The sequence below is a fragment of the Schistosoma mansoni genome, chromosome 5 (genome assembly GCF_000237925.1).
Source record: "Schistosoma mansoni strain Puerto Rico chromosome 5, complete genome".
In the NCBI taxonomy this organism is placed as follows: Eukaryota; Metazoa; Platyhelminthes; class Trematoda; order Strigeidida; family Schistosomatidae; genus Schistosoma; species Schistosoma mansoni.
In genome coordinates, this window is record NC_031499.1 from 7,626,461 (window position 1) to 7,646,524 (window position 20,064).

Consider the following 20,064-nt stretch of genomic DNA (forward strand, 5'->3'; position numbering starts at 1 on the left):
CACAAGACAAAAATATGACTAAGAAGATGCCACAAATACTTCTTGTCCACGCCATCGTTAGTTCCGTTCTTATCGGTTATATAGTACGTAGGTTCAAGCTGAAGGACTCTGAAGATTCCTTCGTATACAATCACAAAAGGGTCGTCAAAGTGGATCGCGACGTACAAAAACGTGTGTAATTTATGGTAAGGCAGGTTGAACGAAAACATCAGGTAATTGCTTTCGAGTGGAAACAGGTTCAATTGAACGTGTCGCTGGTTTTGGGGATTTTTTTTGGCGCTTCAACTACTTACAAGGTAATTGATATAACTATAATTTTTAACCAACCACCCTGAACTTGACGTGGAACTGAAAATTATCAGAATAAACGTCAAAGTTCAGCTTCTAAGAGGTTCCTACCTTCATGGATTTTGTGATTGGAGCACACCTTTCAAAACAATGAATTGTCTGGAACTTTATTGACTAACCATTTTAACTGGTGTTAAATAACTCGTTTTGAAGATATCATTTAAACTAAATATTTTGCGCAAATGAATTCAGAATGAAGACATTACCTTCGACATAATTAAAAACCACATCCAAGTCGTTTGTTCATCCACCTCAACTTGAATATTTATGCATGAAGTTCATGTAGTGGCACAATTTCAAAATGCATGTTTGGAAGCTACTCTGAAGATATGAAGTATGCTTCTTGGTATTTTCTTTACATACCAAGTATGGATCTTCATCTGCATTTTCGAAGCTTCAGCTGGTAATTATCAATCTTTCCAATTACATCACCTTGGAATTTTAGACTGGGAATTGTCATGTTATAACGAGTCCCTGCACATACATTGTGATCCGGAAAAAACAATAATTATTCACGAAGCTCACTTCGGTTATTTTCGTGAAGTTCTACTTATTTCAAACTCAACCAATCGGTGTCGTGCACACAATTCTCGAGATTGTTGGGTTGATGTGACTGCCAATATATCTAGAAGATGTTCCGGTCATTCTGTTTGTAAAACTTCAGTGCACTATTCATCCGACTTGTCTGCTGATTTGTTGACGAGAGAATGTCCTTTCATAATTGACGATGCGGCTGAGCCAACGTTGTTCGTAGAATATGACTGCATTCCAACAAGTATGTTTGGTGATTATTTGTTCAGTTGTATCTAGCACTTGGAACCTCTATTTTTGGCTTTTTCGGTGAAATTATGGATGTCTGACCATATCTTCAACCAATAAATTGTTAAGTGGTATCGTTCATGGCTATAATTTTTTATATCTTTGTTGATCCTCTGACTTCCTGCTTACAATTAGTTTCATTAGTATAATTTGGCTCATTCACATCCAATACTATGCATGTAAATTATCCGAAGTTTGGTCATTATCTAAACTATTATAGATGAATGCGGTTATCAGTGTTTTTATCACCAATATGATGGATATATGGGACCAATTCATTCGGTTGGAAGGTTGCAGGAACCGTAGTTAGAAGCTCAAAGGAGTTGTTAAGAGTTTTAATCCATTGATCTTTTCCCTATCATTTTGCTCTCTTAACTTACTGTGAGATATTTAGAGGACTTTCTCGAGTTTTTGTATCTACAGCTATTATTTTCAACTTGTTACTTAGTAACACTTCATAGAATGTGATTATAATCATCTCTGTCTTAACAGGTTATTTCGTTCATAATCAATTGGTTGTTGTAAACTATTCTGTGCTGTAGGTATTCCGATTCCTTTGATAATGTTTGCAGAAATGTCTTTGGCAAGTTTTCTCTTTATAACATCACACCATGCTTAATTATTAAGTAATTAGAAGGAACGTTTTAATTCGCCAATAAACTCAATTTCCTGGATTGAATGCCTGATACGAAGTTTTTCCATCCATTTGAAATGGAAAGAAGTCCAGAACTTGTGGAGTAGCCACCAATTGTTTTCAATCACTAAAACTAGCAACAATAATCAATAATAATTTATTAACTCAATGGTAACTTTTCATCTTGTTTCCAGGGTATAATTTAGAATAGTTTTATCTGTGAAATGATTTGGTCCATTGGTGAAGTCCGATGAAGATTGACATGGTTTTTATTTATTTAAACAGAAACGCTGGAACATGAAGGCACCAAATATACACTGACCATTCTGTTAGTGTGATGGCTGGAATACTGATCGGGCACTTAAGTCGAGACAGTTGGTTTACTTGAGATGCCACTCCTCGAGCCTCTGACTTACAAGTTTAACTCACAAGACAGTGGATCAACGTTAGGAGATGCAATCACATGGTAGTCAGTGGCCAACAATAAGTTCATGCGCTTTTTCTTCTCTCAGGGTCCTGGAGGCCATGTGAACCACCGTTTCGGAATCAAGGTTTTCCAACTCCCCTAGGTTAATCTTCTGTATCCACCAACCCGATTGAAGCCTCGGACATTTACTTATTAGTAGTGTTTAATCACTGAATATTTCCTCTTTAAAACTTGGTTAACCTTAAGGTTGGACAGTCTAAAAACCTGTATAAAACCAGCCTCTAACAACTTGGATTCGCTATTGTCCATTAAGTAAAAAATTTGTTTTTGATTACCTGATGTTTATATGAATGTTATGCTTTGTACACCTAAATAGCCCCCGATGATATTAGTTTATATGCTAAAACGTCACATAACTACATTAAGATTCACGAAACTTTGTTTTCAGAAGTTGTAAATGGTTGAAATCTCAAACTCCCATCATACGTTGTGCATATACCTAAATGACAAATAGAAATGATGCTTTGGGTCATGGAACTGACATGATATTGATCAATAAGACCAGTGACTGTCGTTGTTAATATTAAAAGCGGTTTTGACGTCATATTGTTAGTCAGTTAGTTGTCAGTTAGTCACAACGTAGAACTTTGTATGTACGTACATCAGTTCAAGTTGCCATACCACATTAACATAGAGATACAGATGTCGATTCAAATCCCATAGTGGTAGAAGTAGTAAGAGTTTAAGCAGTGATCAGAAAGATTAGGGTTTGAAGATGTAATTGAAGGAGAATAATCCAATGAAATAAATTTGGAGAGAGAAAAAAGATAGAGACATGAAGAATTCAGAAGATTAGAATTTGGCAGAACACAAAGAGTGGATGCACCTTTGCCATTGCAAACGATTTTGAACCATGTCATTCAAGGTCTCTAACCATCGATTGCTATCTTCTCGCGAATCCCATCCAGGTAGTCTACACCTACTAACATGGCTCAGTCCACTTGTCAGTGACTTTATGGATTTATGCAACGTTTTGGTCTGGCCGCCCCTAGCTTTCTTCCAACCTACTCCTACACCATAAAACATTGCACGTCGGGGCATTCGGTGGTGGGGCATACATAACACGTGTCCCAGCCATCTCAACTGATGAAGTTTCACTACTTCATTAATGGATTTGCCATCCTTAGCTTGTACCCGTTTCCTAACAACTAAATTACTTACCCGGTGGTCCCAGGATATACGAGCAATCCTTCGAAGACACCTATGATCGAATACTAGTAGCCTACGAATATCCTCTTCTCTTAACGGCCGTGTTTCACTGCCATAAGGAAGGACGGAACGAACCGCTGCACAGTAAACCCGTTCTTTGTTGCTAGACGGATATCTCGCCTACGCCATAAAAGACGCAAGTTGGCAAAAGCTAGACGAGACTTTTCAGTGGCCGAAGGATTGACCACCACCAACGGATTGATATTAGTAAACTGGCTGCAACTTCTGTTGCAAGTAAGTATCGAGCGGAGCTAGCCTCTAGGCTAGCTACCACCCCACCGAAAAGTATAGATGAGCATTGGTTGCATCTTCACGACACCATGAAAATGGCGAGTAAAGCCGCTTGCGGCTTCGCGAAACGTCCCGCTTACAAGCACTGGGTTTCTTCTGGCTCCTTACAACTGATGGAAGCCCGTCGGTCTACTCCGGGTGACCGTGAGTTTGACCACAAACGAAGGCTGTTACGTAATGAAATCGGGCAAAGCTTGCGTAAGGACCGGGAAGCCTGGTGGTCGGAGCGTGCTAATGAGATGGAAGCAGCAGCTGCATCTGGTAACTGCCGGAAGCTCTTCCAACTCATCCGAGCCACTGGCAGCAAGAAGTCTGGTGTGAGTGAAACAATCTACGAGGATGATGGGATGCCAATCACTAACATCTCCCGACGTCTTGGACGATGGGCGGAATTTTTCGAAGGGCAGTTCAACTGGCCTGCTGCTCCGGCAACATCAACCAGCTTGTCCTGCCCCCCATGGCCGGTGACGACTGTTCCACCAAACGAGGCGGAAGTCCGCAAGGAACTCCAACTCTTGAAACGTTACAAATCACCTGGCCCAGATGACTTACCTCCGGCTCTTTTTAAAGATGGTGGCGACTTTCTGACTAAGGAATTGACTGTGTTGTTTGGAAAGGTTTGGGAGCAAGAAAGTGTTCCAACATCATGGAATGAGTCAATAGTCGTCCCTATCTTTAAAAAGGGTTCACGTTGTTCCTGCAATAACTATCGGGGGATAAGTCTACTTTCGATTACGTCCAAACTATTGGCTTCTATCATTCTTCGTAGGTTGTTTAAAACCCGAGAACGATTGACTGGCGAGGAGCAGGCTGGTTTTCGTTCTGGTCGAGGATGCTTTGATCACATCTTCACCCTCCGCCAAATGTTAGAACACCGTCATACTTATCGCAGGCCAACAATCGTAGTGTTTCTTGATATCAGGGCGGCCTTCGATTCGTTGGACAGGACTGTTCTCTGGGATTGTCTATTGAAGAAGGGTGTGCCTGAGAAGTTCATTAACATCTTAAAGGCCCTGTATACGAACACCTCAGGCAGAGTGAGGGCATACAACCACCTTTCTCCCTTGTTCCATTCGAGCAGTGGGGTTAGGCAGGGTTGCCCGATCTCACCATTCCTCTTCAACTTTGCCATCGACGACATCCTGGAAACAGCTCTGATGGATGTAAGTAATGGCGGTGTGGATATGTTGCCTGGAGAACGACTTCTCGACCTTGAGTATGCGGATGATATTGTCTTACTGTGCGATAATGCCCAAGGCATGCAATCAGCACTTAATCAGTTGGCAATCAGTGTCCGCAGGTACGGCATGTGCTTTGCACCCTCCAAGTGCAAAGTACTCCTACAAGACTGGCAGGATTCTAATCCTGTACTCACCCTGGATGGTGAGGAGATCGAAGTAGTTGAGAAGTTCGTGTATCTAGGTAGCTATATAAGTGCTGGTGGTGACGTGAGTGATGAGATTGGTGCATGTATAATGAAAGCCAGAGCGGCTTATGCCAATCTGGGCCATCTTTGGCGCCTTCGTGATGTTAGTCTGGCTGTAAAAGGTCGGATCTACAACGCGTCGGTGAGAGCAGTTTTGCTCTATGCTTGTGAAACCTGGCCTCTCCGAGTTGAGGATGTTAGACGTCTCTCTGTGTTCGATCATCGTTGTCTCCGAAGGATTGCTGACATACAGTGGCAACACCATGTTAGTAATGCAGAGGTTCGGCATCGTGTGTTCGGGCGCAGAGACGATAATTCAATTGGTGTCACCATCTTGAAACACCGACTTCGGTGGCTTGGACATGTTTTACGAATGTCGTCCCAGAGACTTCCACGTCGTGCATTATTTGCCGACCCTGGGACTGGTTGGAAAAAGCGGAGAGGAGGTCAGTGTATGACATGGTATCGTGGCATGAAAGAGAGCTGCAAAGGGCTAGCTTCTGTTGGTCCTTCACGACTCCTTGGTTGGGGTCCGAGAGATGGTGCAACACAGTGGCTAGAGACGTTATCAGATATGGCTCAGAATAGAAGCCAGTGGCGATCCTGCTGCAACCTTCTTTTACTTTCTACATAAAGAATGGTTCTAACTTTCCTAACTGAAAGAGTCTTCTGGTTGTACATTTCAGTCCGCCTTATCTTTTCATCCCTTCTCTTCCTACTTTCATTATTTTGTGTGGCGCATATGTACCTGGTGCCCTTTTGTACCAATATATATGTGTTTAAATAAATAAATAAATAAGACGAGACTTCTGTATCCGTGCTGAAATTTCGTCACACACCAGACCACAAGGGCTGATGAGACTCCCAAGAAAAGTGAAGCAGTCAACACACTCAACTACTTCACTCCGTATCATTATTTCACGTGTCGATGCAACCCAATCTTGAAGTAACATTTTGCTATTCGAGGGAGAGAATCGCATCCCGAACATGCTTGCATTGTTGCTCATAGTGGTCAGAAGACTCTGCATTTTGTCAGTGTCTTCACCAAATTGAATTATGTCATCGGCATATTCGGAGTCAACAAGTGAGTCTCCCGGTAAGCGTTCAACTCCTGGAAATTTAGATGATGAAAGTGTTATCTCTAAAAGCATGTCGATGACAAAGTTAAACAAGAATGGCGAAAGTGGACAGCCCTGACAAACACCACTTGAGGTCGTCATATTGTTAGTATCTCACCCAATACAGCTTGTAAATGAGTTTAATAACAACTGTCTTTGCACATCAGCAATTTAAAATTCTTGTAATTGCAGTTGCGTAAATGTGGGTTTTAACCAGCCTCCGAGGACCAATGTTTGTGTAATCACTGCTAGCAAGTATACTAGATCTGAGTTCTGTTTACTTTTTTAAAACCGATATTCATTTAATTATTAATAATTAAGCGCCGGACATTTGCTTTTCGTCCTCTCAATTTCGTAAATAAAACCCCCGCCACGAGAAAGCAGTGAGTAGGACTTCCTTAGCAGAGGCTATATACGCGTGGCTATGTGGAAGCATTTCGAGAGAGAGAGCGGACTCTCCTCACTTTCGGCCATAACAGGGCATTTGAAGGCTCATATGGAATATAAATGAACTAAACGGAGCGTATAAAGAGAAAATTTGTCTTCATAATTTGTACTGATTTACGTGAATTCAACATGGCTTAGCTACAACCACTTTTGCTCAACTGCTTATATAGTTTTACATCTATCTTTTTATTTCTAAAAATAAGTAGAGTTTTTCAGTATCAACCAATAGAGTTTTATATATATTAATGTTGGTAAAATAACCAATTTTTTAAATCACATTGCTTTGTTTAAATCAAGTTGTTCTATTCCCTATATGTATTAAGTCTGAATATTTGAGATATGTGACGTTAAACATAAATGATTTGCTTATATTTTATAGTACATATATTTATTAGGATACCTTAAATTTTTCATTTTTTTTCTTTTAGTTGTTCAAAGAAATAAACAGTTTATTAATTTTGCTTACTTGTATCCCTTCATTTCTGTAGAATAGTTTTTCTTAATTATTTAAATGGTTAAATTCATAGACATTTATCTATTCATGTATTATTAACTGGTCACCAACGGTAATTATTTTATAATGCCTTCGTATTATACGTATATTCAACTTATTGACATTCATAGTTGAAATCACGATTCAATGGAAGCTAGACCACTATGGAAAACCTGGAAAACCTGTTGTGAGATATCAATTCATTGAATACAATTGTTGAACGGTTGCTCAACTTCGTGGTCTAATGTTTAAGCGCTCTGGCGCGAAACTGGTAGGTCCTGGGTTCGAACCTCGCAAGACAGGATCGTGGTTGCGCACTGTTGAGTAGTCCTGCAGTAGGACGAAACGGCAGTCCAGTGCTTCCAGATTTTCCACGCTGGTCGACTTTCAATTGACTGATGATTTCAACTATGAAAATATTGATCTAAATTAAATTTAAATGTTTTGAGATAGCTGAATTTTTAAAAAAAACAATTCATTCATTTCATGGGGTGAAACGTTTAAGACATATACTAGGTATATATTTCACCAGAAGAATCTAACCCAGCTTCTTTAATACTTAGCGAAGATCCTTTTGCAAGTGTAAAAATGTATCTTTTTTGTGTATACCAATTTATATAGAATATCATGGTTGGCATCATGAAAAGATCATAGTTAACCGATAAATGGAAACCAAAAGGTAATGGGCATCTGTTTCGTCTTAGTATGGGATTCTTCAGCAGTGGACATTCCTAACCTTACCACCAGGTATCAAACTCAAAACCTTCAATCTTGGTGGCGAATGCTCAACCTTTTTATGATTGAGCTGAAATCTAGTGGTTTATATGTTTGACTTCAATTAATTTTACAATGTCTTGCGAAAATCTTTCAGTTCATTTGCTGGGTAACTGTCTAATACTCAACATGTTTGAACTTCACTGGAACTTTAAGACGATTTCATTAAGTGTATCAGAATCTCGTTTCATATGTTTATTGAATAGATCAAAGTGATTTATCTAGATATATAGTAACAGAAATTGTGAATAGTCTGTACATTAGATTCCAGGTTTTTCAGTATTCATTATCATTAACTTCATAGATTGTCATAAACTGAAGTTTACTTTTACAAACGAAAGTCACATTTCACTATGCACAGGGTTTATAGTTAGTTTCTTTTTAAAAATTGTATAACATATAAATTAAAACTGTAGTTTATAAATACCTTATAAACAACTGTGCCAATTATTCTCAATCATTATCATATGGTTTTATTACATTTTCTTGATATGAAGAGAAGTCATTCACATGTAATGAATGATAGTTATTGAATTGATTGCTTCTTATTTTAATGACGTATAAGTTTAATACTGAGAAAAGATGGATAGTGGCTAGCAGTGGAATCCAGGACGCGCGTTTCGTCCTATTTGGGACTCGTCAGCTGGATGTACCTGCATCTCAGAGTCGATGTTCACTATCCATCATTGTTTACCATGCTTGTGAATTTAGGCTATATCGAGGCAATACACATAGTATGCACATATGCCAATTACAGACTGACCAGTTGCAGTCCTAAAAACATCAATGGGAAGATCTAAACAAAGAATACTAAGTAAATTTCTTCTTGCACTAGTTTTTTTTGTCTGGTTGGTACTTATCATCGAAACATATTTGAAATTTTGATAGAACTGATACTTTCTGGTAGATTCAAATCTGAGTCATTGATTTTAACAGTTTGAAATGCTACTAATAAGAATTTTGAGCTCGGAACTCATTGATTATTTGAACTACGAGTTTTATTTTTAAGAGTTTACGTTTTCTCGCTGTTACTATGTAATATCTTCAAACATAAGTTCCTCAATCGAGGTGGTGGAGACATTTGTTACGTGTGCCTAACCTTCATCTGTCTTGGTGGAAAGTGTTAGTCCGTTGAGAAATAACTTTATTATTTATTTATTATATAAACACATAAATATTGGTACAAGGAAGCACCAGATACATATGCGCCTCACAAATCTCATTCGATTTGTATGAGGGCTGTGATACTGCCCAGGTGCCCAGACTGAAGCAGAAATAACTTAGAAGAAAGTTAGGGACACCTGGACGTAAATGTGGTATCAATCCATGAAGTTATTGACTGTTGGCTTGAGTCATATTGGTTGGTGCAAATTACCTGGTTGTAGTTCGCGCAATAACCGCGATCAGCGGTTGGTGACATCGGTTGATGTGGCTAATAATCGACCACGATGGCACATATGCACCCACACTCTGTCTTCTTATAGATCTGGGGTTTCATTATTCCTTCGTACATTAACTATTCATTCTGCCTTTTCGTACCATGTTCTCAGTGTTAAGTATTTTCATTATCATTATTACTGCAGTTATTTTCACTTTCTCGCTATTCGTCTCGATGTGCTAATGTGATATGGTAACTAGGGCTAACGAGCGTTTGTGCCAGGCTTTAAATTGACTGTTACTGGTTGACTTTCGGACTATTGATTTTATTATTATCATTATATTTTCATTTTACAACTGTTGTATCTCTTTCTAAATAGCTCTTGTAACACGAATATCTAATGAAAATCATGTGGATCCTGAACAGATTGGCGGTTATTTAATCAGCTTAGATTATAATGAAATAGTAAAAAGCGGTTCGGAATGGAGAAGTCACTTAGCTGAGGCGATGTGTAATCCCGAATCAAATCATTTACCGCATCAGTTCTATTTACCGGCGCCCAAAATTGCAGCAACCAAATATTCAGTTAATGATGACGATGCTTTTAACAGCTACGGTGAAAGTGGTCATCGTGAAAATAATCATGATCGTCTGGTGAACAAAGGCAGTTTGGCCACATTTATATTACGGATTAAAGATATAGGTTTGACCAAATCAACCACAAATACTAGTGAGTTATCTGGTTTTTAGATTTCATTCGTTTTATTCATTCAAACATATTTAATACAAAAAATTGTTACAAGCGAAGTGGAACTTAGCACAAGCGTTTATCGGTTCAAATCACCACACCATATCAACGCAACAAGATGAAATTATCAAGATAAATCCCATCACCGTCTGATTCTGAGCCATGTTACCCAATGTTTCCAATCTTTTGTCATTCTAGTATTATGGAGATTGTTGAGTTTTTAATTGAGATCATGAGCTGATAAATATTAGAGGTTGAGCGTTCCCTCATGAAACTAAAGATCCTAGGCTCGAAACTCTCGTTCGAATTCGTGAATGCTTACTTCTGAGGAGTCTCAATACTTCCAAGTTTTCGATTGTGGTCTAACATTTATCAGTTCATAATCTCACTTAAATACTTTTCATCTGATTTTGTTAAACACCATCAGATATGACTTCTTATCATAGCTTTTCGAATATCTTCTTTCATCTGGATTGTAATAACTATTCAACTACAAAATTAGTTATTGATGTAAACTACAAGTTAAACATTCTCCACAAATTCTGCCGAATTCTAATCTTCTGAATTCTTCATGTCTATATCTTTTTTATCTATCCAAATTTATTTCACTGGATTAAACTTCTTGAATAACATCTTCGAACCTTAATCTTTCCGATTACTGCTTATACTCTAACTACTTCTACCACTATGGGATTTGAATCGGCAACTACATCTCTTTGCTAATGTGGTATGGCAACTCGAACTGATGTATGTACATTCGAAGTTCTACGTTATGACTGACTGACTAACTGAATAAATTTCTCCAGCAATAATTAAACAATTAATATTAATAATAGTCAAATTATACATGTAATTCTTGCTAATTAACTTCAAATTCATATATATTAACTCATTCAATATTAACACATTGAATATTCAATATGCTTCTTGTTTTCATTTCTTTTTTTCTTCTTTCTTCTTCTTTTTCTTTCCTCTTTTTCTTCTTATTCTTCTTCTTCTTCTTCTTCTTCTTCTTCTTCTTATTATTATTATTATTATTATTATTAGCTTTATTCAATATTACATTTTCGGTACAATATAGAATTCTTAGCACAATGTATTTCAACAAGTTTCCTTCCTTTATTTCTTGATCTATTCTTGGGATAAATAATAAATGATCGCCAATTAGATATCAGTAGTTTAGGTAATCAACATCTAAATAGTGTATATATTTTTTTAAAAATTGTACAACGAAATATTGTAAACTTTTCACAAACTTATCTGAATGCTGGGATCACCGGGTAATTAATAGTGAGGTTAGACATAGGGTATTAGGGAATGATGGTAAATTAGTTGATGAGGTCATAGATCTTCATCGACTGAGATGGTTGGGCCACGTGTTACGTATACCTGAACACCGATTACCACGACGCGCTATGCTGACTAGTATTAGGGATGGTTAGAAGAGAGTTATGGGCGGCCAAACAAAAACGTGGCATCAGTGTTCGAAGTCACTAACTTCTTATCTCAGCCATGTCGGTAGATGCAGACTACTTGGTTGGGGTCCGCGTGACTATCGTAACCAATGGTTGGAGAATCTGTGTGACATGGCTCGGAATCTATCACAATGGTGTAGGTGTATGCACTCTTTATCTTAAACATTGAGATCAAAATTGCTTCATAACTTTCTTCCTTCCTATACTATATCCTGATATATAACCTTTCTTTTACATATTACCACCACTAAATTAACTACTTCTATGAATTCGGTGTTCATCTTGTTGTACAAACGAGGTATGGAACTTGGACCGATGCATATATGTGCCTGGTCCTACATTGTAGCTGACTGACTGACTTATCTGAAGAGGCATAATGATTTATTAAGACAAAAACAAAAAAAACAAGAAAATTGATAACCTATTAAAATATCCACTTGGCAACTATAGGTAGCCTTGTAATAATCAAGCAAACAGACCTCCTATATTTGAATGTATGTATGTATATGTATATTGACAGTTTATTTATGATCAAATGAATAGATGAGTTCTGATTTTATAATTTTCCAAAAATAAAAAAAAACTTTTTAATAATGAAAACAAAAAAAAGCATATGATCATCAAGTAACGTTACTTTTTATCATTATCTCATCATTCATTCATTCAATCACATAGTGATTAAATTAATTTTTTTTATTTTTTCTCTTCTAAAATACTTTATATATGATGACGGTAAATTTTTACTGATAGGATTCAATATGAGATAATCTCCAGGTATCGATTAAAATGGTCTCACTTTTATAAAAAAAAGTACAGACATATGGATATATATATATGTATGTGATTAAATGTATGTTTGTGTGTGTGTGTGTATGTATTAATATACGTGCGCACATAACTCAAGTATTTATATAGAATGCAACAATCTTTACTCTGAAGACCCCTGTGTTTATCCAACGCTCATAGTATATATATATATATATATATATGTTGCATTTTTTGAGTCTATTGTATGACCAATTCTCAAACGTCTTAATCGATTTCCTATGATCAGTAAAATATATTCCATAATAGATATAATATTACCACAGTAGTATGTATTATAATATTAGAAATAATAATTATAATCTATTAAGGTCACACATAGTTTACATGTTTTTACTTATTTTAAGACAATTCGTCTATTATGTCAAATGGGTGTGTGTGTGTGTGTGTTGGGTTGTAAATGAAAACAATTATCTCTCGTGTATGTGTGTGTGTGGGTGGGTATGGGTATGTGCTTCTTCATCGCCGTCATCATCATCATCATCATCATCATCGTCATCTGTGTGAGATTGATTTGTATGAGATAAATGAAAGTAAAATAAGTACGTTAAGCTGTATTTCTGAATTCACTTATATTTGTATTGAAAACAAAAGAAAACAAGTACACCCGGATTTTCAGATGTATTGTAGTATAAACTCATGTTGACTAATGTTCTAATACAATTTACTATGGATATTATTATTATTATTATTATTACTATCACTACTGGTAATACTAATATTAGCGCTCGGTACAAAATCAATGAATGAGCTTGATTCTCTATAATCTGACTAAACAGATAACCGTTTGGGATAAATTATGATACACCTAAACGTATTCACACTTAGTAGATTGTTGATGAAATTATTAAAACAAAACAGATAAGAGGGAATTATCAAGGGAATAGAAGGATAATCCCACATGCGTCATGTATTGGTGAGGTAAACTACATTGCCAACACAGTGAAAAGAAATTGATTATGTATACAGTGGTATTGAATGCTTTAAGAGGTATGAGGGCAGTTTACATATCCCGGTTTCGCACACTGTGGAAGGTTCTTCTAGATATACCTCAAAAAGGAAATTCGGTGAGAGGAGGTCTTAGTGACCTGAGAGAGTGATCGAAGTGCCCAAAGGACAACTGCTTGAAGCCGATCACAAACAACATTTTTGCGAGTAATTTTCTTGTTAGCTCCGTAATTATTGTTTTTGTGACAATAAGTCCGGCTAATTATCACGTAATTTATTCGTCAATCGAAATACGACTTATTCACTCTTGTACTATACTAAGCAAATGAGGTCCGACCGGTCTGATCAGCCTAGCATCCTTATTGGTCCTTTGCTTGTCTAGCCCGTCCAGCTGAGTCCAGAACACCAATAACAGCTCTCACTGTGCGAATTATTTATTTCAGACATACTGTAATCAATAAACTGAACATAACTTAGGAACAGTAAATCGTATAATAGTAATCTATAGGTCAAAATGAAGATTACAACAAGGAGAATATAAATATACATGATCTGATTACTGAGTAGTTATAACATAACAATATATACATAGATAATGTTAGTCCATTAATAGGTTTCGCAAGTTACTCGTAATTTAATCTTCTCTGGGATATAACACCTCCCTTTTTTTGAAAATCCGAAGTTTAGATCCTGATCTTCAAAGAAAGTGTAACTTTAAGTTCTCCAACATTATCCTTCTCCACGAAATGATGTTGGATCCTCATATCTCCAAGTTACAATTAGTATGATTTTGTATTTTTGTTAATCCTATCAACATTCGATGCGGTTGATCACGTATACGTAGGAGGAATACAAGGGGGTCGAATAACTAGGATTGGATGAATTAAATTTTGAAGATTGGATAAAAGACGCTTCATAACCAGCTAAACTACAACGTTGATTAATCATCGAGTATTTATTATTGCTACGTTTATCTAAAACTCTATCTTGTTTTCGCCTAGTCAATTTTGCCATAGATGGCTCAGTAGTAACATTTTAGACCTGTTGCTGATGATATCCGACCAACGGACATTCAGTATCTTACGTCAATAATTGTTAATTAATACTTGTGCATTTTCGATGACGGTTTTGCTAGTTCTCGAAGTTTCAGCTCGATACGTTCTTGATGTTCGCATTGAAAAACCAGAAAAACTGCATAGTATACGATATCAAAATGTGAGTAGAGGCTAACAAAAGTAACCGTTTAATGTATTTAATTCAATTGATGAGAATATATTAACTATCAGTAATAATCAATACTATTGACAATATAATATTCTCACACAATGTTCGGTCATAGTGAACGGACACTTCATTCTTCATATTCCGCTGTTATTCCAATTCTTCTACGTTTTCTTTTCTGTTTTTTTCTCTCAATTCATTCTCAAACTTCTTCTGTCAGGCACTCTATTTCCTATTAGTATTACATACTACTTATATCTGTCAACATAAGTAGCACGTTTATCTGTTTTTTTTTTTGATAGTTGAATTAATCCAGTTTGGTTTAAGTGGATTGATACAAACCACAAAACACTATACAATTCATCACATTTTATGTTGTTTGTACCGTTTTTCTTCCTTTACACTATTTTAGATGGAATTTCATCGGCTTTCGCTTCATCATCATCCTCATCTACTTCATCATTGTCATCGTTCGGATCTGTATTATCAAACAATAATAATAATATTAATATTAATAATAACAATTTAATATTAGCTACTGGATCGGCATGTCCATCAAATCCTGGAATTGCATGTAGTCATGATTATTTATCCGTTGATGCTCGTATATCTAATGTTTATGATGGTACAATTAGTAATATACCAATAATTCGTTTTTGTTCAATCAATAATTCCACACTGAAAACAACTACTACAAAGAGAGAAACTGAAATGACCAATTCATCATTTGCTTCTGGATCATTTTCATTGAATTCAATAGATTCTAATAAATTATATCCATTAGATGAATCCTATTTAGTTGGACAAATTTATGGTCCAATTAGTAATGTATATGGTTTACAGTTTACATCAAATTTAAATTTATTAGATCCATATATTATTCATGGAAAAGGCATAGTGTTAGAATATATTGGTAAGCATTAGTTGTTGTGTTTTTTACAGAGATTATTTAAATGTTTATGTTATACATGATGGACTGACTGTAGACAGAAAGTCAGGATCTATTGAACAGCTGTTTCGTTCGAACATTGAACTCTTCAGTTTTTTACACTGATGAGCCATTCAAAGAATTTCAGACTTCATGGCGAGAGATTAATCTTTATAATGACCAATTGGGACCTAATGATTGATGTTTCTGACGAGAATCAACCTACAATATTAGGAAATCATTATCTAGTGACATTGATGTGTAGCTGCCTTGAACTCGACATAACTAAACTACATTGACCATAGTGTCTTACTAGAACTCTACGCATTACTGCTTAAAATTAATCATTACTGAGGGTTACTGAGAGCTGACTCAAGATAAAAACGTAAACCTGATGGGTAGCTGATAAAAATACTGATCGGTTGTTTACGTAGTCAGACTAGTAGATGGTTTGACAAGTATTAGATGTGTTATATGTTTTCTATCATATTATTATTTAATATTGTCCGTTGTTGCCGTTGAAATATACGCAAGTTCCAGTCACGTCAGTCACATATTCTTGATCTGAGTTGCATTGAACCTGTAGAATAGACACTGACAGGGTATCTGGTGTAGATGTTCGCCTAAGGCAAATTAGTGTCCCATTCTGTGTAAAGAAGTTCCGGCGTTAATTCAAAACCTTTTTTGTTGACTCACTAATTGAAAGATTATAAGGAGGGTGTTAGGTCTTTTGGTTTCGAACTTGATCTATGTTAGGCTTGTAGATGTACACTATTCCGAAGTCCTATACTAAGACGAAGCGATCGTCTAGTGCCTACTGGTTTTCAATGATGATCTGTCTACAGGAACCTCATGATGTCAACTACAATATATAACTATTTACGTTATCGTACCTTTTAAGAAGTATTGTATATCAGAGTAAAGATTAACAAAGATAGAGCTAAAAACAAAAACCTTGTTTTAACTTCCACAATTAGATGTTCTGAAATTTGTGAATTGACATTAATTTGATGAATACTTAAAACCAAGATATATTGACACAAATGTTTCATTATATAATCTACCTAAGACAACTCATTACCTTCAAGTTTCATCAATGAATATGACACAACTGAACTACTTCAACTCACACGTAGCTATTCTTTTATTGATTTGAAATGAGAACCAAATTAGATTTGTTTGAAGAAAAACACACATAATATTGAAACTTTAAAAGTACTCAATTAAATCGTTGACTTATATTGATTAGTTATTTAGCTGGTTTATTTGTTTACTTATATATTTATTCATTTATATCTTATTTGATTGATCTATGAGTGATCCGTCATACAACTAACGTTTTCTCTCTGAGCTACTCAATTATGTTTGTAATGTTTACTCATTTATGTAGCTATTTATTTATTCAGTTATTTATTTGTTATAAGAGTGAACATTACATACTACTCATTTCACTTCACTACATCTCACCTCACCTTAGTTCAATTCACTTTACTCATCTTCACTTAACTTTATGACAGAATACATCTATTGAGATATGTTTAAATTGATTTTCAATATTCTCTATTATATCATAAAACTATGTATGAATTAGTAGATAATTCAGTATATAATGGAATGTATTTGTATCATCAGAAATAGTAGTAGTATTGGTAGCAGTATGTGTATGTGTGTGTTTCCAAGAATGACAATTAATGAACTAGGACTATTAGGATAGTTGGCGCAAAGAATAAAATTGAAGTCTGCATTGTGTATTAAGTAAATATGGTATATTGTTTAGTGAGGTAATGAATCTTTAGCGGTTGATATGGTTGGGGCATTTGCTACGTATACCCGATCACCACCTATCTTGACAGGGAAAATTGTCTGATTCAATAGTAGATTAGAGTAATCTAAGGGTGGCCAAACCAGGACGTGGCACTAGTCCATGAAGTCACCAACAATTGGACTCAGCCATTTAAGACTTCTTCCCTGAAAAAGTTTAGACAAGTTAGCTGGACGAAACGTTGGAATTATGTAAATTTCAATCGTTGAGACTATTTCAAATATAATTTTTTCACATATAATGAGTTTTTAGTATAGTTTAGATCAGATTTTTTTAGATCAAGGTCACGAACGAGGTTGATATTTGTTAGCGAGATATGGATTGGATTAAAGCATGTTTCGTGTTGGATTGTGTTGAAGTACGCTGAATGGCCATTTGTAAACTTGGAGAAGACTAGTATCTTCTCATGTAGAGATTATAAATATACCACCGTTTTTCTTTTTGAGATTCCTTCTTTCATCCAACACTTTTATTTGAAATATAAATTACCTTCCTGTCCAACCGTGTTCTTTTTCGGGACTTGTCGACTGAAGTAGTGTTCAAGAATGCTAGGCAATAGGATTAGCTGGTTCGTAATAAGAGGAATTATAACAGTATCTGACTTTGTCTAGAAACTAGTTAAGAAACACTTTGGAATTTTAAAAATAACTTAAACATGCCTAATTCTTTTTTTATCGATTTCTTCTTTAGCTCTTTTATGTGTTCCCATCAATCCACCAAGTGGTAATGGAGTGGTTGACTATCGGTTCCGTGTAAATCAGCAAACATCTCATACCTTCGCTTATGCTGAAGTATTCTGTCCATCTGATCGTTGGTTAGAGCCAATGGATCCAGACTTAGATGAAATCAATCCATCACAATCATCCTCATCATTTTCGTCAACAGGTAATAGATCATCACTTAATAATAACAGTATTCCTAATCCATGGTGGTTACAGCGTCGAAGACATATAACACTGATTTGTGATCATCATGAACGTAAATGGATACCAAATCGATTACCAGAAGCTTGTTTAACATGTAAGTCACTGTCTTTATATGTAGATGATAATAGAAATATTTAATTGAATAGTATAACAATATTGATCTGATAAAGTATCAGGAGGAACGACTGAATTAATCACATTGAAAACTTGTCCATTTTTATTAGACTCTTCATTACTGTTGACGTGTCTCCTAAATATTTGAGAAAACAAAAATACCAATTAGGGGTTTATTTCCATTCCAACCGAAAATGATACACTGAAAGAAAAGAGTCAGTATTTAGAGCAATATTTTAGTGTATATTTGATAGTTGGTCATTCGGGATCCATATTTCAACGTGCTTAATTCAATGGTATTGGGTGCTGGTTAAAATTCGAAATGGGTATTAGTAAATAATCCACTTTTTTGTTCATTCGGATCTAATTCCTGAAAAACAACCTATACAGTTGAAAGGTTAGGTAATGATTCGTTGAACTTGTGAATTGCATTCATCACAGATGGGTTTTAATTAAATATGTCATTGAAAATCAGGAAGTACTGGCTAGTTGTTACATCCTATTGTTGAAATTCGATGAATACTTATCCGTTGGAACTACTAGTTTTAGCGCTCAGTGCTATAATTTCAACTTTGACCAGTTTTCGATGTAATTCTGTAATGAACAAGAACACAGGTGGAAATAACCAATGTATTTTAATAAAAAACCACTTCGTTTCTTGGTAAAATATAACTGCAATATACTGAACACTTCATTTCTCCTTCACATTCCATATGATTCTTTTAGTTTACGATTCCTTTCTATTTTCACTCCTATTCTCTTCAACTCGACTCTCTTAGCTTTTTCTGCCGAAGTTACCACTTCCAATTGGTGTTACCTATTACTTATGTTGACCGACATAAGTGGTGCACACCACAATTCTTCAATCAATCAGTCTAGTTAATGAGAACTTTTTCACTCTCAACATGTTGGAACTTCGTCAGTCACGGCTTTTTACTATAACTTCAGGAATATCGTAAAATAACTCATTAATGAGCTGATTATTATAGCTAAGTCAAAGTAGTTTTATATGATTTAATTTAATTTATAGGTAGCATTCATCACAGATTGATCTCAGTCGAAGCACTATTGTAACAGTGGTTCAGTGTTCAATACTTTTCGATAGTACCTCAAGATTAATCTGGGATGAATACTATCTATTAATTAACTAACTAACAGAGAATCCCATTCAACCTGGATTTAACAGTAATTGAATTTCCGTTTAGATCACCAACGTAGTAATTTCAGTTAATAGAACTAGAAATAATACTTTTTTTCTCGTTATAAAAGCTTTTAGATTGGAGTGGTTTTGTGGAGAATTTAGTATTTTCACAGTTGAAATCATAAGTCAATTGAAGCTAGACTACCATCGAAAACCTGGAAGCACTGGACGGCCGTTTCGTCCTACTATGGGATTCCTCTTTTGCCATATAATTCCCATTTAAACATTAAAATTAAAACACGAAGTTCAGCGAGGAGATCTCTTTTCAACGAATTTATTATCAAGCTGTACAATCGTATATATATATATATATATATATATATATATATATGAAAATGGTTTTTTAAAGTACTAATTCCGTAAGGAAATGTGAACACTAATAATCGAGATTACATTACAAGATTACGTTGTAATCATCTTATTCAGTAAATC

General features: G+C 35.6%; 1 protein-coding gene across 1 annotated transcript in view; it reads left to right on the forward strand.

Annotated features, from left to right (window-relative positions):
• Positions 1-663: 663 nt before the first annotated feature.
• Positions 664-20,064, forward strand: part of Smp_143980 (hypothetical protein) — a gene marked incomplete at its 3' end in the record, with an annotated part of 37,798 nt that continues 18,397 nt past the window's right edge. Inside the window, exons 1-5 of the mRNA XM_018797780.1 lie at positions 664-751; positions 794-1,123; positions 9,804-10,154; positions 15,177-15,554; positions 18,082-18,411. Coding sequence (XP_018652788.1) covers positions 685-751; positions 794-1,123; positions 9,804-10,154; positions 15,177-15,554; positions 18,082-18,411 — 1,456 coding nt within the window. The 5' untranslated portion in view covers positions 664-684. The remainder of the gene's footprint in view (positions 752-793; positions 1,124-9,803; positions 10,155-15,176; positions 15,555-18,081; positions 18,412-20,064) is intronic.